General features: G+C 37.2%; 1 protein-coding gene across 1 annotated transcript in view; it reads left to right on the top strand.

Annotated features, from left to right (window-relative positions):
• Positions 1 to 22,790, top strand: part of LOC116506135 (guanine nucleotide-binding protein G(q) subunit alpha) — a 91,937-nt gene that overhangs the window by 18,670 nt on the left and 50,477 nt on the right. Inside the window, exon 2 of the mRNA XM_032213787.1 lies at positions 17,197 to 17,381. Coding sequence (XP_032069678.1) covers positions 17,197 to 17,381 — 185 coding nt within the window. The remainder of the gene's footprint in view (positions 1 to 17,196; positions 17,382 to 22,790) is intronic.

Raw genomic sequence — 22,790 nt, 5'->3', positions numbered from 1 at the left:
TTTCTTTAGTTCTTTCTCTTCTCTTCTGCTGTCTCCAGGCACTGCTATGTGCACTATCCAGACTTGATCTTATTAAGTCTGGGGTGTTATGTGGCAGGTGCTTGTCTGTTTTAATTCTAAAGTCCCAGAGCATCTTTGCTTCTTCATGTTCTATTGCTTTATCTATTTTGTGATCCCACCAGTTCTTGCTTGCAGGCAAATGTTCTTTCTTTAAGATCTTCCAGTGCAACTTTGTTATGACATTGTTTGTAATCACTCTGTGTGATCTTCTTGCAGCAGCTAACCAGGTGGTCCACTGCTTCTTCAACTTTTCAGCATTTGTCCTCTGTCTTTTCAATTCTGGCTTTGTGTCCATTTGTTCTTAAGGGTTGGTATTGTGCAGCCAGAATTAGCCCCTCTACTTCTCTCTTCAACTTTCCTGCTGTTAACTATTGCCAAGTCTTGTTATCTGCTTTACTCCCAAGTTTTTCTCTTTGATTTTTTTAAGGTACTTTGCCATATATCTTTTCTATTCCCCATTTGGTCTTATTATGAGCCAATTTGGTCTCTCTGGTATTCATAAATCTTCTTCAGTGTTCTTCAGTTATTCTTCCAATGCCTTTTTTCTTCTTTAACTGCCTGGTATACTTGGAACATTCCACACCCACCTGTGCTCCTTGGTAAATAAAGCATATCATTGTCGCTGTGTGGATGAAGGGCATGATTTATTGTCATTATTTTTCTGGTCTTCCTATCGAGGGCTTTTAGTTCTGCTTGTGTCCAGTTCACTATCTAGCTGCATATTTAATAGCAATAGCAGACTTATATACCGCTTTACAGCCCCCTCTAAGCAGTTTTCAGAGTCAGCATATTGCTCGCAACCGTCTGGGCCCTCATTTTGCCGATTTCAAAAGGATGGAAGGCTAAGTCAACCTTGAGCGGGTGGGGACTCGAACTGCTGGCAGCTGGCAGTCAGCAGAAGTAGCCTGCAGTACTGTATTCTAACCACTGCGCCATCACAGCTGTTACCCAGGTGTTCATTCCTTGGTAGTATTTCCACCACTGACTTTGGATTTTAAGATCATCTTCCATCTCATGACCAAACTTCTTCTTGACTTCAGTGTGCTTGATCTTGTCAGCTTGAAGGATGCCCAAGGATCATCTTCATCCAAACTCTTGATATTATTTCCATTGAGCATCTTGATTCCTTTCGTTCACACACACACACACACACACACACTCTCACTGATGTTAAGGATAGCACATTTGCCCAATCCTAAATCCATTGCAGTATTTTGGCTGTATATACTAATGATATTGATGGTTCTATTTCACATGGTGTTTTTCCTTTCAACTTCAGATTGTCCATGTAAAAGAGATGGAATAGCTTGGCAAGCTTTTTAAAAATTAGTATTAGTATTATTCTACTGTTTATTATATTTAGAGTGTTATGTTTTGGCTTCTTAATTTATTTTGCTTCCTTTGTGTTGATTTGCAGTTCTACCCAGTAAACAATGAATTAGTTTATAGTTGCATTTTGAAGATTTTGCTGTAAAACAAATGATTATCCTATCAGCTAGGAATCCACAAAAATGAAACCGCAAGTGACATCCAGAAATTTAAATTGGTGACAGGGTTTTGAGGATTTTTCATCTACGGAATAGGAAGCAGAGATCATTGTTTTCACAGCAGCACAGCGGCTGGTGTCAGATGACGAACTGTAACATACTGTAGTTGCTTGATTTAAAACAGTGGGATTGGTCTAAGTGCTCAAACAGGAAAGATTCCACTTTGATCCATGCTTGAAAAAGCTTTATTTGGCAGGACAGACAAAAGGAAGTGCAACAGAAAACAGAAAGCTGAGTCTTACTAACTCCTAGAAACCATGATTAGTTACTAAACATGCCTTTTGGAGTGTGCCTCCTTTTTAACCCTTTACCGAAGAATAGCTTTTTAATGGAGCATTAATTTGTTTGGTAATATTTAATGACACATTTGTTTTTGAAATCTGTTAAATCAATACATGGTCCAAAGATATTCTATTTATGTGGCTGCTAAAAGTTGACGTGGACCAGCATATAAACCAAATCAGAACACTGTAATTCATGACTTTACTGCATATGGTTCCCATCTCCATCTGTACTCTATGTAGCTAATAGATTTGAGGGAAGAAATCACAAAGTGCTGTCAAAATTATATGTGAAATTGCAGGAAATATCTAGCTATCTAGCTATTATATGTTAAAAAGGAAAATATATTAGTGAGAATCTTGGTTATTGGAAATATGGAATAAGAGGTCTTGCAGTATATAAATTAATGAAATTACATTACACACATGGTTTAAAAAGATGGATAATTTAGCAACACATATACACTCATACATTTCCTCTCAGCCCTAGAGAGAAGGCAAACTACTTTCAAAATTATTACCCAGAAAAGTGCATGGACATATTTGTTACCAGGAATCAAAATTGAGTTGAAAGACCATAATACATATGCAAGTTAAACAAATTTAGGAACACTGCACATTCTTGTTTTACTTTTTTTCTGTCTTCTGAACACTGTTTCTTCACATTCGATTTTATGTTAGTTTCTTGTTCATTTAGAAGATTCTTCAGAAGAATGATTAGACTTTCTGTTGTATCCCTTAACTATAATATGTCCCCCATTCTGGCAATATCTATATATCCAAGGAATCGTTTACAGTCAGTGAAGTAATGTCTTTGTATCCTCCGATCTCGTTATCTAGTTGTTTCATTGTATTACAGCCATTTGTACCACCCTGTGGTCATGTGATCACAATTTTCAGTGTTTTTGCCTGTTATTTGGAATCTACTTCCAGTTTTTTGGGGGATGGGGAAACTATTGGGGAAAATAAACTCACAAATGACTACAATATTTGCTTAACAACTACCACAAAAAGTGTCATAAAATTCAGCAGGGTTGTGTGGTGACCTATTTAATGACATAATTTATGGCCATAATTTTAGATTGTTATGGTCGTAAGTCAAGAACTACTGCATTAAAGGCCAATATTAGACAAAATATAGTATTTTAAAATTGACATTTTAACCATTGTCCCGTAAGACATAACATGCAGTGCTATTTAGAAGGTGAACTAGGATTTGTGGAAAGAGATATAGATAATTTGCATTAAAAAGATTATAATTATTGTTTAAATATAATAATAACAAAATGTTGTTAAATAGCACATTCAATGACACTATTATTATGAAAAGAAATCATGGAAGAAATAGGAATAAATTTTATATAGAAATTAAATTCCTTTTAATCTTGCTATTCTAAACAAATTCCTGCTCATAAGCAACTTTAATTCAATGTAATTTTGCTCCAGAATTTCAAGCTGGTTATATCCTATGTATCTGAAGTGGTTTCAAGCCTGATTTAGGCACTGTAAACATTATTACATTACAATTTGATCTACTGGGGAAAAAAAGCCTCAATAGCTATACAGCAAATTTGACATGAAATTATTTTTCATCAAATTATATCACATTGGATACATTATTTAAACAAAGGGCAGTGGTTTTTCACAAAATTAATGTCTACGTATCATCTGGAAACTGAACTTTTAAAAAGTTTTTTATATCCAGAAATGACCATATTAAAGATTAATTGTTTTTATTGCTATCAGTTATAGTCATATCCAGCTTTGTTTGCCAGCTACACAATTGCTGAACTATCAGCTCTGTGACCAAAAGTTTTGCTAAATAAGATTTTCATAGTTTTGTAAACGTTGATAAAAAAAAAGTAGACTTGCAAGTCTTCAGCATCTTATTTTAGAGCTTTTGTGGAAAAGTCTTCCTCCTTTTGTTTTGATCTTAGCTAACTTGAGTTGCATGTGTGTTAAAGCAGTGGAACGCAACCTTTTTAATGCTAAATGTTGAATAGAACCATCGACTGATATACCAGTCACCAACAAATGAGTGAAGCCAGGATAGCAGTATTTTCACATACTGTGATCTGGGCAGTCATATAGACGCTTTAATTAATTTATTTAAAACATATCATTAAAATGAATTAAATGTAAATTTATTAAATCTAGTGAACATACTTCCCCCCCTTATATTTAATAATTTTGCTGCTCTGACACATAAAGACTGTATTTCCCAATGTTGTCAAATTTAAGCTGTATGGACTTCAACTCATACAATTCCACACATCTTCAAGTTAGCAAGGTTGAGAAATACTGCATTAAAAATTCACTGGGTAGCAACATCGGAGATGAAGCAAAGCTGTTCAGGAGGTACATGCAATCCTAAGGGCATCATGTTAAATTATATAAAAGGAGCAATTGTCTACCAAGAGAAATCATATTCCAAAGAGTTTTGTCAACCCTTCGAGGCCAGGTCAGGAAAAAGAGAGATTACAAAGATGGCTTGAACTCTCTTGCTACAAGCATTAACAACAGAATCTTGATAGTCGTTCTCCCCGCTCCCCCCCCTTTACAATGCAGAATCAGTATGGGGTTATTTTGAGTCTCTTTCTCATGATTCCGCCTTTACCAGGACAGGAGTTATTGTCTATTAACAGATTTGCTCATGATTCTTGCATTCCTTCAGCAATATTACCTCTGCATTCCTCCATATCCCCTCCCCCTGCAGAACCCATCTCCCCACCTACATGCGAAGACATTCCAGGCACGTTGCCATGGGAATGATTGCAGACTCACTTCCTCCACCCTCACTTGGCATTTCCCAGAGTCAACCGACAAGTTTGCTACGCAGTCAGATGGAGTTGGAAGATCCTTCCCCCCCCCACTTTGGCTGGAGGCACAAGGTCCTCCTCATTCTGGGGTTCCCTGGCACTGGGTAGCAGGTCACAGAGATGCCCCAGTGCCTCTAGATAGGGAAAAAACAACTCCCATTTAATCCTGCTGCTGCTATTATGAACAATCTAGGCTATTTAAAGTGTCCATAAAATGTTTGCTTTTCACTAAACAGAATGAAATTATTTACAAACTAGCTTCAACCTTTATCAAGGAATAACTCCTGCCATATTCTATGCTGTATACTTGCAAATGTACTGCACCGTCCAAAAGAGACAGAAAAGAATTTGTTTACAAGGACAAAAGAGATCAGACAAATATGCCCAATAATATATTACTTTTTAATGTAATAAATATAACTAACTCTACAAACCTTGATTAAAATGATATCTTAACGTATATCTTAATAAATATTAGTATTTACACAAGTAAAAAATAGGTAAAGGTTCCCCTTGCACATATGTGCTAGTCATTTCCGACTCCAGGGGGCTGTGATCATCTCCGTTTCAAAGCTGAAGAATCAGCGCTGTCCAAAGATGTCTCTGTGGTCATGTAACCGCCATGACTAAATGCTGAAGGCGCACGGAATGCTGTTACCTTTCCAATAAAGATGGTCCCTATTTTTCTATTTGCATTTTTATGTGCTTTCGAACTGCTAGGTTGGTAGAATTTGAGACAAATAACGGGAGCTCGCTCTGTTATGTGGCATTAGGGATTCGAACAACTGAACTGCCGACCTTTCTGATCGACAAGCTCAGCATCTTAGCCACTGAGCCACTGCCTCCCTTAAGTAAAAAAATAGAAAGATAGTAAATGATTTGTGAGAAGAAGACAAGAAAGAATTAAAATATGGCAGACTTGAGTTTATACTAAATAGTTGACATTTGTACTAAGTTCTCACAGTTAACCTTAACAGACTAAATTGTTTACTCAATTAATATTTTCAAAAATAAGTGCTCTAGTTCAAGTATTTTTTTATGTTTTTTACTTTTTAATGTTTGGTTTTCTGTAGTTTATATTTTAAAAGTTTAACAAAACACAGGTATAGTCTTGAAAGAATATGCTTTTAAAAACTACTGAAAATATCCAAATCATGCTTTGTATGATCACCTACATATAATAAATATGACATAATTATCATTTTGTCTTGATTATAATATATTTATTTATATTTATTACAATTATGCTTATATTATTATAGGTTGTTTATAGTATGTTTATAATATATACAGTATATATGTGTCTGTGTGTGATAAACACTACATCTTAGAATAACATTATATACTTTCTAAGACTTAATAAAGTATAGTAAGCTTCTCTCTGTGGCCTGTTTAATATATTCTTGACTGATCCAAAAGGGATATTCTTCTTTATCTATGCATTATTGATCTCAGACACGCATAGGTTTCATAATTAACTAGTAATTTGAACACAGACTTACAGAGCATTGGCAAATGTTTTCTCATTAAAAAATATACTTTTCAACTTCCCATTTTGTCTTGCAGGTTTTAATAGAAATTTGTGAAATTTTCATAATCTGCTGTGCAAAAAGCCATGGGAATTGTTTAGTTTTGTAATTGATTTCTTATCCCTTGTATTGGAAGCCAATTGCTGGCAGATTAAATGGGTTCACTGGGTAGCTGAGCAAACTGCTTTGCCAGTGTTTGACCCAGTTTTTTTTCCTCCACTCCTCATTCCACAAGAGTAGTGAGGGAGATTATTTAATATGCATAGCAGCATTTTCTAGCCAGTTATATGCCAGGTGAGAGGTTATACCATAGAAAGAGAAGTGACGGAGAGGCAGCTTGTGAAGAAATGTAATGCATAAATTGATTAGTTCAAAGGAAGAAAAAGAAATCAGAGCAGCTGAGTTGGGAAGCAATTCCTTATCTTTAAATCTTTTGGAATGTTAGTTTTGTGTCACTGACATGATATCTTGTTACACAACCAGTCAGGTTATTTGCTATTTTAATTTTAATATAATACAGAATCACACTCTATTTTCTTTAGGATTTGATTCCCAACAATTATATTGTTTATACCGGTAACACATAGCATGATACTGGGTAGCTTAGGGCAGTGGTCACCAACTGGTGGTCTGTGGACCATTGGTGGTCTGTGAAAAATTTTGGTGGTCTGCAGAAAAATTATTTGCATTTTTTTATATTACACTAAATACTATTTATCTTTTTAACAAATTCATATTAGTCGTCCGCGGGATTTAAAATTAGAAATTTAGTGGTCCCTGAGATCTGAAAGGTTAGTGATCCCTGGCCTAGGGGATTATCTTCCAAAAATTCTGCACAAACTGATCGATAGTTGATTTTCCACAGCTTCATTCCTTTTACTGATGGATTACTGATGCAGTCATTGGTTACCATATTTTTGTTAACTATTTTTATAATGGTTAAGCTGTTGGACCAGAACTGTTGGGTTTGAGTCTGTTCTCAGCCATGGAAACTTACTGGAGATCCCATTCTCTCAGCCCAGTCAACCTCACAGCATTGCAGTTGTGGATATAAAATAAATATTTTTGAAACTACCACAAATTTGTGAGGTAAAATGGAGATTTAAAGGTAGCTAATAAATAAATAAACAAATATGCAAAACTACTGACAGCAGCCACCATACCATATTCTTAAAAAGTGCTCATTTGTCTTGTCTTTGAAATTCAAATTAATCTAAAATCAGATTTTGTAAACTTCTAGCATTTAGTCAGAGTCCTGGCAGTGGTGCAAATGCTTGAGTTCCATAAATGTCTACTTTAATGTGTCTGTGCTAAATTCTTTCATGCGATTTTTTATGTTGGAAGCAGGGGATTGCATCTTTCCAAACTAGTGCCTTCCAGATGTATTGGACTCACAGAATATGTTGTAACTATGGTGAATGGTTAGGAATCTAGGTTACAGTCAAACACATCTGGAGGACACAAAGCTTATTTAAATGTATGATTTATTGTTGTAAACTTCTGGTACTTCCTGGCAAAATTAGTGATATACAAATGGAATAAATAATATTCTAGCAGACAATTTTAACGAAGCTGGTTTTATTTCTAAGCTTCATCCAGTTTTATTCTTGATGTTCTCATGCTCAGTAGATGGACTTTCTGTGGGGATGCAAAGAATAGATGAATTCCAAAGAATAGCTTACATACTATACACTGAATTCTGTTGCTGCTGCAGATATTAGGTCCATGATCTCTGTTCTTAATCAACTAATTTGGATCAGGTTTATGATTTATTTTTAAAATAATACTATCATAGAAGTAAAGATTCCATATAATTTTGATTCAGAAAGATTTTGATAAACGAGCATCTTTCATTAGAACTAGATGACATATATAGTATTGTTGTATTTTTAAACTATTATACAGAAATGACTTCTGTGAAAGAGTGTTGATGTTTTAAAGAAATTCCTAATTCCAGTTAATCTAACAGCTGTCTATGAAGCGACATTTTGTACCAGCTGAAGCATCCAGATAGTTCTCCATAGTTGGTAGACATAGCATCCAGGAATGGGTTAACTCTGTTGGACTGATTGGATACAATCTGTGATGTCACACCTCTTCTGGTAGCTCCTCCCAGCTTTTAGACTCAGTCTATCCTTGGACTGGACATGTTTTCCTCTCCTCTCTTTCGAAAATATAATGCTTAAGTAGTTTTTCAACAGAAATTTAGCAGCCTGCTTCCTTTTAACATCAGGAGGAGAAGATTCCCTCTTTTCCAGCAATAGGGCTTCTCCCTGCCTCCCTGGGCGCATAGGAGTTGACAATTCGGCACCAGAGGGCATTGGACAGGGAGTTTGAAAATGCCCAGAGGGAGGCAGCCAGGAGGGCTTTGGATCAACGTTCCATGGAGCAGGTCAGCCCCTGCCCATTCGAAAAACTCCCTATCACCTCCAACAGTCCTCCACAAGCAGAATTGATTCTTAGCAGTGCCCCCCGCCAGCTGCAGAAGGACCCCTGCTTCAACTTCAGTGCCAAATGACCTGTGCCCCCCCCCACACACACACTGCTCTTACCTTGGCAGTACCCTGGCGGTAGCAGCCAAGCAAGGGAAGGAGACGGGCCAGAGAATGAAGTGGCGTGACACACCCAGAGTTGCCACTTCTTCACAATAGCCGAGGACAGAAGAACCACCTCTTCCATCCTCAGCTGTTGTGAAGAAGCAGCAGCTCTGGGTGCTCCATACCAACTTCGTTCTCTTTGAGAACCATTCTCTCCCTGTGTGGGCTTTCTAGAGGGGGAGGGAAGATCTCTCCCAAGACCGGCTTCTTTCCTGCCCTCCTGTAGCATCAATCCGTAGGGAGAAGACACAGACCATTCAGCGCTGAGGTGGAAGCAGCTGCAGCAGCAGGGAAAGTGAAGCTTCTTTGCCAGCCTCTCAGCTGGCAAAACCATTTTTTTTGCTGGTTTGGTGAGCGTGGCTAGGTGGGGGGGGACATGTGACTGAGTGGGCATGGACATGAGTGATGTCAAGTTGGCTACACCCACTCAGTCACATGCCCCTCACCTAACCACACCCACCGAACTGGTAGTAAAAAAATTTAGAACCCACCACTGCTTCACAAGGTTGCTTTTTGGGGAAGTTTGGAAGCAAACATTTTGATGATGGCATCTATTCTTTGGAACAATCTTCTCTCAGACATAAGATGCCAATTATCCTGCTAACTTGAAAAAGTACTAATGGTTTTATGGAACTTTTGGTCTAACAGCAGTTGGATTCACCTGATGTGTTAGGTACTATCAGCTGAGGTGCATTGGTTTTATGTTCTTAAAATTTTAATTGATCTTTAAATATTTAAGGGTTTTAAAACTTCTATTTTTTATTTATGTGTTGTGAGCTGCTGGGATTAAAATGACATAGAGAAAAGCATAAAAACTATAAATAATGAACTATTGGTCATATTTTTCCACTATGATTGGTTATTCACTGTGGTACTTAACTATGGAGAATACTACTGGTTTACTTCTATATTTTTGTTTATTGTTTATATAAGTCCTATTCTTAGCAAAATAAGAGCTCATCCTAATACATAGATGGAATTTGACTAACGTGTCATTTTGAAAAACCTTGGTACTAGCAGCTAATTCTGAACATTCAGAAGTATTTTTTTGACCTAAAAGAACAAAAATTACTGTACTGTAAGATTGCAAGATATATGTCTGGCCAATATTACAACATTTAGAGTGTCAGATTTTATTTGGAAGATTTACAGCACAGTTGATCAAAATTTGAAGGACCACAGAGCATTCTGGCCTTCCAAAAACATGGGCCATCCAACAGCATAAATACATTGCCAGGAGGGGCGGGGACTTCTTATCTGCTTGTGTTTTTTGTTTTGTTAACGTTTTAATAATAGGGATAGGAGCTGGAGACCGCTGGGCGAGATCATTCGGCGGCACGGGATAAAATACCACGAGTATGCGGACGATACCCAGTTGTATCTGTCCGCCCCGTGCCAACTCAATGAAGCGGTGGAAGTGATGAACCAGGGACTTGAAGCTGTTAGTGACTGGATGAGGGCTAACAAACTCGTGCTCAACCCAGATAAGACCGAGTGGCTGTTGTGTTTCCCTCCCACCAATTTGGCTAGTATTCCATCTCTCAGGCTGGGGGGTCAAACACTACGCCCCTCAGACAGGGTCCGCAACTTGGGAGTCCTCCTGGACCCACAGCTGACTTTCGAACATCACTTGTCAGCTGTGACCAGGAGGGCATTTGCCCAGGTTCGCCTGGTCCACCAGTTGCACCCCTACCTGAACCGGGAGGCTCTCACAACAGTCACTCGTGCCCTTGTGACCTCTAGGCTGGAATACTGCAATGTGCTCTACATGGGGCTGCCCTTGAAGAGTATTTGGCGACTTCAGCTAGTCCAGAATGCGGCCGCGCGAGCGATTGTGGGTGCACCTCGTTTCACCCACATAACACCTATCCTCCGCGAGCTGCACTGGCTACCTGTCGATCTCCGGGTGCGCTTCAAGGTGCTACTTGCCACCCATAAAGCCCTCCATGGTAGTGGATCTGGATACTTGAGAGACCGCCTACTGCCAATTACCTCCACACGACCTATTAGATCTCACCGGTTAGGCCTCCTCCAAGTCCCATCTGCCGGTCAATGTCGACTGGCAACTACGCGGAGGAGAGCCTTCTCGGTGGCAGCTCCGACCCTGTGGAACGATCTCCCCGTGGAAATTCATACCCTCACCACCCTCCAGACCTTCCGCACAGCCCTCAGAACCTGGCTATCCCGTCAGGCCTGGGGTTAAGACTACAACCCGCCCGAATAGTATGAATGTTGTGTTTTAATTATGTATTTGTCTTATATGTTAAAAGTTTGTCTCCCCCCCCCCTTTTTAAGTTGTAAGCCGCCCTGAGTCCCCCCAGGGAAAAGGGCGGCATATAAATAAACTTTAAATCTAAATCTAAATTTGACAAAATCTTTTATTCCTCCGCCTTAAACTCTTAAAAATGGCCCCTTAAAAATCTTCATTTGGTTTAAAGGCACACTCAGTATAATTCAAAAGACTGCTGCCAGTATTTTAAGGTGATTTATTTACTTTTGTTGGCTTTTAAATTAGATTAAGTAGAACTCCAGCATTAATTGTTTTTCATAATAATAAAAGCAGGTGTGGCTCCTTTACAACCTGTGAACTTCAACTCCCAGAACTTCTGAGCCAGCTACCCCTGGATAAGAGGAATAAGTAAGCTATCTTGAAGATCTGCATAGCCAGGGAATTTTGCCCTGTAGTGTAACTCTAGTGATAAAAGTAGTAAATATATCTAGCAGAACATATGTAAGCAGGTACATATAAGAGGAAGGGATGGAAGCTATCAAACATTTAACTTCTCTGGAATTGTTGGAAAAAGGGAAACTGCTAAGATGTATATAAGTATGCTGTATATCTTTTTGTTTGCCCCGATGGAGAGAATTAAATTATGGCTTTATGAATAATTAAATATGGGTGGAGCGTGTTGAAATTTAGTTAGGATAATCAATGTGTGTAAGTGTATGTAAGTAAGACTTCTATTATTGCAACACACAATGTCTGCATCTAATTAGCCATTTTGTATTACAGTTTAACAATATTCTTGCTGTTACAAATGACTAGTGTTTTCATGCATTTGCTTAAATGCTTTGCAGCAAAATAAATCAGTGTTTGTCTCACTTCTCCATGCAGTGACTGGGTGTTAACTGTTGGGAAAGAGCTGGAAATGAAACAAGCATTATTGTCAACTTGATGTTGCAGAATATTGTGTGTAAGCAGAATGGTAACTTAATTTGTTTCACTGGTAAATTTTGTAAAACACACCTTCTATTTGGAAGGAAGAAGATAGTGAAGTTCTAAGAATGGGGTTTGCCTGTGAGAAATTGTGGTTCAGTTGTTGAAATGGAATGAAATTTGATGTTGGATCTTTGCCTTTGGAGTATTTTATCTGTTAGAGTACTTGGCATAATAGTACTACTGATGTATTCAGGTTCCCAGGAAACAGGCTTTTTACAAAATCCTTGCTTTTATGCTAAGTCCGTCTTCCTCCTCTTCGTTTTGGAGAAACAGCTGCCCTCCCTCCACCACCATAATGTCGCCTTCTGTACTCTTAACGATGTCACATAAGGCCAGGGAATGATACGTGCATCTCATGCATGACATCAGTTGAGTTGTGTGCTGTCTTTGTGGGCTGTGTGTGTGTTTGTGTATGTATTTTATTTATTTATTTAGAAAATTTATATAGCCACTTGCTTGTTCACACCAACTCTTTATGTATATATGTATACATATGTGTGTGTGATCTTTAATTGGGCAAAATATGCGTCATAGGGCAACATTTTTTGAACCACAGTACCTCAAATGGGCGTAGAAAATATGTCCAAATCTAGGACCATAACTCAGGACAGAAAGAAATTTGGAAAAGTTGTGGCTGCTTCAGTGTTATTGGCTGTTGCTACAGTGTTGAACTGACCACATGATCTTTATTTACAGTGTTCCATGACAGTTTCCCAACAAGTCTCTCAATCCTGGGCTCCCTCCCCCATCCAGCAGCAGCCACTTTCCTGTCTTTAGAAAAGGAAGGGAAAGGAAAGAAAGAATTTTCCAATGCCAGATTCCCTCAAGAAAAGTCAGTGGGGAAGCCATCGGGAAATCAGAAATCGCTCCTGGTCCCACTGGTTTTTTGAGCATCTTTGGTCATTCTGTTTTGTTTTTTTTGTTTGTTTGTTTAGGTAAGGAGATACCCCAAAATTTATATTGCTAAGTGAGACAAATAGTTAAGTGAGTTTTGCCCCATTTTACAACCTTTCTTGCCACAGTTGTTAAATGAATCACTGCAGTGTTTAAGTTGGCAATAGGGTTGTTAAGTGAATCTGGCTTCCCCTTTGATTATTAGAAGGTCACAAAAGGTGATTATATGAAACAGCAACCGTTATAAATATGAGCCAGTTTACAGCATCCCAATTTTGGTTACGTGAGGATGCTGCAACAGTTGTAAGTGTGAAAAATGGTCATGTCAATTTTTTTTCAGTGCCATTGTAACTTCAAATGATCACTAAATGAATGGTTGTAAGCCGAGGAGCCTGTACACAAAAATTGTGGTCATGCTGTGAATTGATACACATTTTAGATTCCGACATTTGAGTTCGCTTGGGGAAAATTGATGGTGCAACAGCATTGTCCTTATATGGCTTTTTTCCTTCCACTATAAATGTTAACCTCAATGGGAATGAAAATGCTGATATTAGTCCTTGACCAGGTAAAAAAAGTTTGGGATAATAATTGATTATCAGCTCAATATCTGCCCTTCAAAGTAGATCAAATCAGAGGAATACTACTTTATTATTGTAGAGCATAACAACTTAATTATGAAAGCATGCCATTGTCTCCTCTCATAGCAACAGAGTCAAGAGGCATTATTTTGAGTTTCTTTCTCACACTTTCTGTTTCCAGGACTAAGTTTTATCCTCCCTCCTCCCTTAGTGCATATCAGCATGTCATTTCCACATTCCTCTACATTCTATCACATTTAACCTGTTCTTAATAAAATATGTATAATAAGCATGTTAATTGTAATCTAAACAATGACATAATTTGGCTTTTGAAATATAAACTGAGTACAATCCAGAGTAGTGAAGTATCATATTGCTTACTATATTCTTTCACAACTACTGATGAACTGGTAAGGTTTCAGGAGAACGGAGAAATGTAAATGTTGCCTCTGTATTCAAAAAAAAGAGAGAGAAAGGAGGACAATGCAGGAAATTACAGACATCAGTTTGACAGCAGCATGGGACAAGGTCCATCAGCAGATTATTAAGCATCAAGTTTATGAACACTTAGATATGAATGCAAAGTTAATAAGAGCAAGCATAGGTTTGACCCAAGGAAGTCCTGGCAAAATACCCTTTTTTCTGAATAGAATTACTAGATCAGGGGAATGCCATGAATATAGCATACCTTGACCTCAGCAAAGTCTTACGATATTTTCATGAACAAAATGGTAAAATATGGGCTACATGATCATAATTCCTATATGGATTCATTTTTGACTAATAAATAAAACCAAATGGTACTTGTTACTGGCTTTACTTTTTACTTCAACTTTGATTGGAAGATTGAGATAAGTACCATATCCATTGCCCTGATAACACATAATTTTTAAAAAATTGTTATAGTTGGTCACACAACCAGATGTTTAGATTGTTTTGGGCATTTTTAACTACCCATCAACTCCTCAAGCACCTGGGAGAGGCAGATGTTCTTTGTTGGTATTAAAGTGTTGTCTCAGGAATAAGCTATTCCAAGCAAAGCAATTGACTGGTGGTGATTTTGTCAATGCTGATGGAGTTCAAGTGGTGTTTTTGGATTGTTCCCAAAAGGCCTATTACTATTGGTAGTACCTTTGGTTTGTTTTCCACAATACTTCTACTTCTAAAAATATTATAGATAAATTTCATCAGTGGACCCAAGTAGAATGAAGTTTAACAGGGAAAATGAAAGGTACAAGTATAGGAAAGAAGAGAACTGGCTTGAGAGTAGTATATATGAAAAACATCTAGATGTTCTAATAGAAGAAAAGTTGAATATAGGCCCATAGTATCATGTGGCTGTTAAAACAGTCAGTGCTATTTTGGGATGTACTAACAGGAACATAGAGTCAGGAAGTAATTGTTCCATTTACACTGCCTTGGTCAAAACCCTCTTGGAATACTCTATCCGGCTCTGGGCACTGCAGTCTGAAAGGACAACAACAAATTGGACTGAGTTGGTAAGGGAACTGGAAATGAACTCCTATGAGGAACAGTTTAATTAAACTTAGCTTGCAGAAAAGAGAAGAGAAGGGGGTAGGGAGGGAGGAAGAGGGATTGTAGTAGCCTTCAGATATCTAAAGGATAGTCAGGCAAGACAAGTAGTGGCCTTCAAAGAGAGGCTGGGTAGCCCTTTCCCTGAAATACTTTGGCAGATGCTGGGTTGAGCTGGAAGTTGACTGTAACATTTGAGGTCATTTTTTTGTTCCACACTGATTAGTCCAAATAGATCCAGTGAAATTGGTGAAATAAAGTGGTTATGAAAGACCACTAAGAATTCAGTGTATGACCAGTGCAAAACAAAACTCAATTCAGTGAACTCCACAAGTTGCATCTGGCACATAGAAAGCATAAAGGTTCAACAGTTTTTCTGCTGTTGTATATGTAATAGGCTACTTAGAGTTTTCATGCCCGTTAATGAATTTGAAGAAGCAAGTTAATCAACAACTCCTTTATCTTACTGACACTTCATCTTTAGATAAATGGTACAAAGTTTGCTGCAATTCATTGTTGATGAACTTTAGACCAGAGACATTATCAAAGAAAACTTGCCAGAGTTTCCCTTCACTCCATCTTAAAACAAAGAGCCGGGTTATATTGGGTCAACTATTTATTTATGGTATTAATCACATTTATATACCACCTATCTCACTGTCTCTGAGCAGTTAACAAATATTTACAATAGCAGTTTAATATTAAAATATGCTGGAATTCAAATGAATGTCAAAATTGGATTTTCAAAATGTTCTCTTCATTTTTAACAAATACATTCAAAGTCTCATAGTGCAATCTTAAATTTGTCAGTGGAAAAAGTAGATTTGATTAAACTGAGTGACATACTCTTTCTTTTAAGTTTACTTGTTGGAGTGGTACTTGTAGACCACCACAACAAAGTTTCTGTCTTTTATGCTGTATTCCTTTGTAAATCTGCAATGTGTTTGAATTCAAATAAAATTCAAATACAGTCCAGCTTTCTTCATTCCATTCAAGCATCCTTCATTATAAGGGAGAAGGCTGGTTGTAATCTACCAACAGCTAGCATTGTCTACATGTGATATAAATCGTCCATCTTGGCTGAACTGCAAACAAAATGGTTAGTAATTCCTTATTAGATAGTTTATGAGATCTTGAAAAATAACATTAAGAATCATGTTCTACAGTATTAGTGGCCAGGTATGTGCAACATCAAGGACTAGAGAACCAGATATCAAAATAAAAATTGAAGGTAAAGAAACTGAAAAACGGTTAAAAGTCACTCACTCATTTCATTATGTAGGGAAAATTTTCTTTTTCCTGCTATCTGCCTGATTACAATTTGGATGTTCTCATTTTTCTAATTTTCATCCTGGATATAAAAAAAATAGTTGAATGGTTGGCAGGCTGATATATAGAATTGTTTTCCTTGGGGACATCTACTTTAAACATTTAGAATGAAATCAGGAGATGAATATGAGTTTCTCTCTTTTTTTAGTGCATGAACTTGTTCATTGTGACACAAAAATAGAAGCATTGCCTCTCTGCTGTTATGTCACATATATAATGTCTTCTACATTTTGTATGTTTGTAAAACATTTTCTTGTAGAAAAGGACAAGGTTTACTCGGGTCCCTTATAGGAAGGGGGCGAGGGCACATAAATACTTCCAAATGCAAATTAACAAAAATATTAAAACTAATTCTAAAGTGTAAACATAGTTGGGGAATTATGAACAAAATGCTTTTAAAATTGATTGAAGGGGTCTAAAGCTACTTTTGATGGTATGGATATTTTTCTGTATTTCATTATCACATAAGGTTCTAGTGGTACCGTGATGAAGTAGCTAATTACTTGACTATTAGTGACAGAGAATATTCTCACTTGGAAAATGAGATTTACACTGTATATAAAATGTTTAATTGTTAGGTGCAAATTACTTCTTCTTCATTTGACAACAAGGCAGAGATAGTGACAAAGGTTTTAGATTTGATTTAATTCATTAATCTAGTATTGTGAAATGGAATAAGTTAATTGTTAGGGTTTATATTCTTTTATTAGTTTAATTCTTAAAATAGGCAAGTAAAACTGTGGAACTGATGCTTTTTCAACAGCCATTGTAATCTAACGATGCATCTCTTTTCAAATGTTTTGCAGGTACAGGAGAAAGTGGCAAAAGCACATTTATCAAACAAATGAGAATCATTCACGGTTCAGGATATTCTGAGGAAGACAAAAGAGGGTTCACAAAGCTGGTGTATCAGAATATATTTACAGCAATACAGTCTATGATCAGAGCTATGGATACACTCAGAATCCCATACAATTATGAGCATAATAAGGTAGGCTACCTATTTTAAAAAATACCAGCAATTATTTTTCAATTATTGTATTGGATAGCTTTGAATTTATAGATTCACAGTTCTGGAAAACAAAAGACTCTATCATCTAGTGTAGAAAGTTATAGAAAGATATATCTTGTGCAGTGGTGAAATTCAAAAAAATTTACTACCGGGTTCTGTGGGCGTGGTTTGGTGGGTGTGGCAGGGGAAGGATACTGCAAAATCTACATTCCCACTCCACTCCAGGGGAAGGATACTGCAAAATCCCCATTCCCACTCCTGGGGGAAGGATATTGCAAAATCTCCATTCCCACGCAACTCTGGAGCCTGCCGGTTCTCCAAACTATTCAAAATTTCCGCTATCAGTTCTCCAGAACCTGTAAGAACCTGCTGAATTTCATCCCTGATCCTGTGACATTTAAAGCATATTGATAAATATTAATTCTCTATTAAGTACTACTCTGTTGGATGTTTTATCTTTCTTAGTTTTTCTGTAATAATAATACTAGTAGATATGTATGCATAATATTGTGGACTATTAAATGGGAAGTCACATGACTAATCACTCTTCCTTTCACATAGAAAGTCATCCTTATCTCTCTCTCCTAATCTAACCCTAATATACTTGCTTTGTATGTGAAGAAATCTTTTTCTGTAAAGTCATATTGAATCATATGATCTCCTATTTTTATGCCAAATTGCCATACTGTAGCACTCAAGTATTTTTATAACCTAGGTGAAAAATTAAGAGATCTGTATAAACTAGATCTATAAAACAGAACAAGATTTTACAGATAAAGTACAGAGTATCTGGAAGGAAATCTTCATTTTTAAGTATTTATTGTCATTATCTCCAGCAAGTAGGAGAAAGCTGAATGAGTCTTTTGCTTTCTTCTTATCCAGAATGGCTTCTGCAGGTCATAAGAGTAGTTCTCCCAAAGGAGAATGTCTGCTGTTTACTTAATATAAAAAGATACAAGAAGTGGTGCCAGTTTCACAGTTTATGGCATCATAGTATGCCAAAGATTGAGGAAATTAGAAACAACCAATCTGTGCTTGAAGGAACACAGCCTAAAAAACTAACTTAACAAATATAAGCTGCATGGAAGTACATCAAGAATTTTGCCCTTAGGCAACATGAAATCTGCTCATTGATGATATAAGGTCATGGATTATATTCAGAATATTGTCTTGATTCCGCCTTATCTCCCCTAAATTTCTGCGGAAATGTGCTTGGAAAAATTGTGTCTATTTTTTTACTTTGTTTTTCTAATGTTATAATTATCTGTAGGAGAAATAACAATCCCGGGCATTTCCTGCTAGTTATTCAGAGCAATTTTCAAAATTCTTAGGACAGATAGTCCTCAACCTACAACAGTTCATTTAGTGACCGTTCAAAGTTACAATGGCACTGAAAAAAGTGACATGACCGTTTTTCACACTTACAGCCATTGCAGCAATCCCACGTCATGTGATCAAAATTAAGACACTTGGCAACCGACCCATATTTATGACGGTTACAGTGTCCAGGGGTGAGGTTTTATGACCTTTGACAAGCAAAGTCAATGGGGAAGCCAGATTTACTGAACAACCATGCTACTAACTTAACAACTGCAGTGATTCACTTAACAACTGTGTGAAGAAAAGTCATAAAACAGGACAACGTTCACTTAACAACTATCTTGCTTAGCAACAGAAATTCTGGGCTCAATTGTGATCATAAGTTGAGGACTATCTGTAATTGAGTCTGAAGGAAATACAGGAATGCTAACTTTGAAAAATATTGGAGGTTTATATGCAGGGATATCAAACTCATGGCCCGTGGGCCAGATGTGTCACGCACTGGCCAGCACATGCTCGGTTTAGCAAAGGGGAAGAAAGTTGCAATATATCACATGATGATGGGAGTTTGACACCCCTGGCTTAGAGAAAGGAAAAGTTTATCCCCTGTTACCATAAGTCTAATTAAAGCCTATCACTTGTCAGCTGCTGAAGATAATAAATGAGAAAAGCTGGCCACAATTGATTGTGATTAAATGTAATTCTGATTTGCTGGTTTGCAAATGGAAGGGAGTTGGAGAACAGAAAGTAAGAAAGGTCAAAAAGAAATCAGAAATGGCCCATTGTCCACTTCAACTCCTTTTGTCAGAACATTATTACTGCTAAGGCAGACTGGACCCCCTGCAACCTCTTGACCTTTTTCAGAAGCCTTCTGCTAGGGATGAAAGCATACTTCTGGCACCAGCTATTTGCAGTGTGCTACAGTTAAGAGGTAGGAAAGAACGAAAAGAGTATCTCTAAAAGAGAGAAGTGAAAAAAAGGATCTAAGAGAAAGAGAGAACAGGCGGTCCCATTCCCTTTGCCTTGATATATAATGCAACTTCCAACAAATGATTTTGGTGGGAACTATTACTCTTAAACAGAAAAAGTAGTTGCTCAATCCTGATGTATGGCATCACAAAAGGGAAACCAGTATCAAAGAATATATTCTGGGAACAGTTTGAAGAAACAATGGCAACAGAGCAGATTAGAGTGGAGGGTGGTGAAAAATAGAATACAAGTAGCTTGCTCAAGAAGCATTTTTATAATGCTTATTATAAACCACCCAGAGAGTGCTGTAAAACGGTATGTGGCAGTATATAAGCCTAATGCTATTGCTATTTTAGGTAGATTGTACTATAAACTGGGGGCATAGTTGAAATTCATGAATCTTTAAAGGCTGACCTGGGAAGAGTTTGTATATATAGTAATAATAGTACTGATTGCTTAGATCCATATGAAAAGTCCTGATTTTCTTAATAAGGTTTGACCAAGAGGAAGGGTAATAAATGTCACAATATTATGCATATGCTTGCGTCCTTAGAATTCTTACGTAAACAAAAAAGAATGGGAGGAGAAATCCAATCAAAACCATTTTGATTAATCCAGAGATGATATTCAGCAGGTTCTGACCAGTTCTGAAGAACCATTAGCAGAAATTTTGAATAGTTCAGAGAACCAGTAAATACCACCTTTGACTGGCCCCAATCAATTCTCTTCCTCCCAAGTGCCAGCTGATCAGGAGGGAATGGGGATTTTGCAGTAACTTTCCCCTGGAGTTGGGAGGGAATAGAGATTTTACAGTATCCTTCCCCTGGAGTTGGGAGGGAATAGAGATTTTACAGTATCCTTCCCCTGCCATGCCCACCAAGCCATGCCATGCCCAAAAAAAAATTTGAATCCCACCACTGGATTTATCCCAAGTTGCAGTTATTTTTTAAGTGCAATTGTTAAATTAAATTGATGACTATATAACTTGAAAGAATTTCAATAAAATAAAATACTTTTATGATTATTGTTAGTACTGTTACATGCTGACTTTATACTAGGTGTTTTATACTCATTAGCAGTACAGCTTCTTTTTAAATATGCCTGCTTTTTAATTGATCAGTATTGTCTTTTAGCAATTCATTTGTTCAGAAATGTCCACTGTAAAAGCAATTAGGTACATGTGTGATCGGATAGTCAAATCTGAGGAAACTAGGAAAAATGTAGCATTTACTTTCTAAAACAAAGCATTATGCAATAATACTTTTGGCGTATATCAGTTTCTTCTGGGATGAAATTAAAACGTGTGCATGAGAGATCTGTTGGGGGAGGATTTACTTTTGGCTCTTGCTTTAGATAATTCACTATAGCATTTCTCACTTTGTAGGGTGTCATTTGTGTACAACAGCTCACTGAATGAGCAAAGCAATTCTTGACTTTGTTCACAAAGGAACAAAGATTCATATGATCTGAGGAAGAAGTATGTCTTTGTAAAATATGCTTTCAGCAATAAGAAAATATCAACTGAATCAGGAATACCCCAGCCTGTTCATTATCAATGGAACATGTTCGTGTGAAAAATGACATTTCTGCACTCGGGAATGGCCTAGAACTGAGTGGGAATGTAGTGGACTGCATATATTGACAAGGCCACACCATTAAAATTCAACCATTTAGTTGACAAATTGTTGTGGCACAATTTTGGATCTTTCAGGATTTAAGGGTGGTAACAGAATTCTTGGAGGCAAACTTCTTGCATGCCCTTATCTCATCTGAAAAGCCACAAAATGATGGTTGATGATGATGGTGATATAAAAAAATAAAAAAACCTATGACCATGCACTACCTCACAGATGGCCTTTACAGCTCTCCAGAAAGTGAGCCAGCTGAGCTGTGGCCTTGTGGCCTCTGAAACATTGTTCATCCCAGATCTTGAACAGAAGAGATGCCAGATCAGGAGAGGAGCTAATTTAATCCAGCATTTCATGTCACACAGGTCCACTGAGATGCTTTCAGGAAACATGGAAAGCAGCAATCGTTTTCCACTGAGAGGCCGTAGCAAATGGCACATAAAGTACAATAAACCCTCAGTTCATTTGACTTAAGATATAATCTGAATTTCAGGTTCATTTGCCAGTTACTAACTAAACTTCTGATTCTACTGCACATGGTTTTCCCCATTAGTCTTTAAATTAGGGTTTAATTTTGTTGCCCATAATACTGGGGGTTCTAGGGCTGGGATGTCAAACTCATGCTGTCACGGCAGCATCACATGATGTATCGGGACTTTTTTCCCCCTTCGCTAAACTGGGCGGAGATGGGGCTAGCACGTGACGCATCTGGTCTGCGGGCCGCGAGTTTGACACTCCTGTTCTAGATAAAAGACCAGTCCCACTGATAACCTAAGGAAAGCTATTTTGGAATTACTTAAATATTTTACTAAGAAAATGTATCTTAGTCTGAGTAAGCTATTTGTTTTATCCCCATCAGCTTTGGTTTTTAAAAGTGGGCTATTAAATCGACATTTCCTTAAGCTGTATATGCAAACTTTTTTTCTCCTGATTGGTTAAAGGACTGATAGGTTAAAGAAGGTGGCTTGAAGAGTACCAGGAATATATACAAATGTAACCTTTGATATCACTAAAGCAGTCTCACTATAAAGTAACAAAGTTGTTGATTATTTTTCCCCTAATGCATCCAGATTGCAATGAACTCCTAATACTGTATGCTGTTTAAAAAAAATCCAAGAATTATATAACATAGCCTAGTGAAGTTTCATTCCAAAGAAGCATGTTTAGGACTCTTAGAAAGCATCGTAGGAGATTCAAAAGAAGCTTAAAATAATGGTTTTGTTTTTTCACAAAAAAAAAGTAAAAAGAAAAAGCACTGTTAAAATCTTCTGGATCATTTGTAACCATCTAAGAAAAAATGTATGGCTCTTGAAAGACAGTTTAGTTTAAATAAGTTTAGTTTAAAGTTATTATTCATCATACAATGAAATTAAATGCCATCTTCAGTGTATATTATAACCAAAAAAATAAAAACACAAATACACATCCTTCACATGCTATATAATTGAAACTGAAAACCCAATATTGCATT

The sequence above is a fragment of the Thamnophis elegans genome, chromosome 3 (genome assembly GCF_009769535.1).
Source record: "Thamnophis elegans isolate rThaEle1 chromosome 3, rThaEle1.pri, whole genome shotgun sequence".
NCBI classification, from domain to species: domain Eukaryota; kingdom Metazoa; phylum Chordata; class Lepidosauria; order Squamata; family Colubridae; genus Thamnophis; species Thamnophis elegans.
Note: the sequence above shows the minus strand (reverse complement) of the source record. Positions and strands in the feature narration are given on the sequence as shown.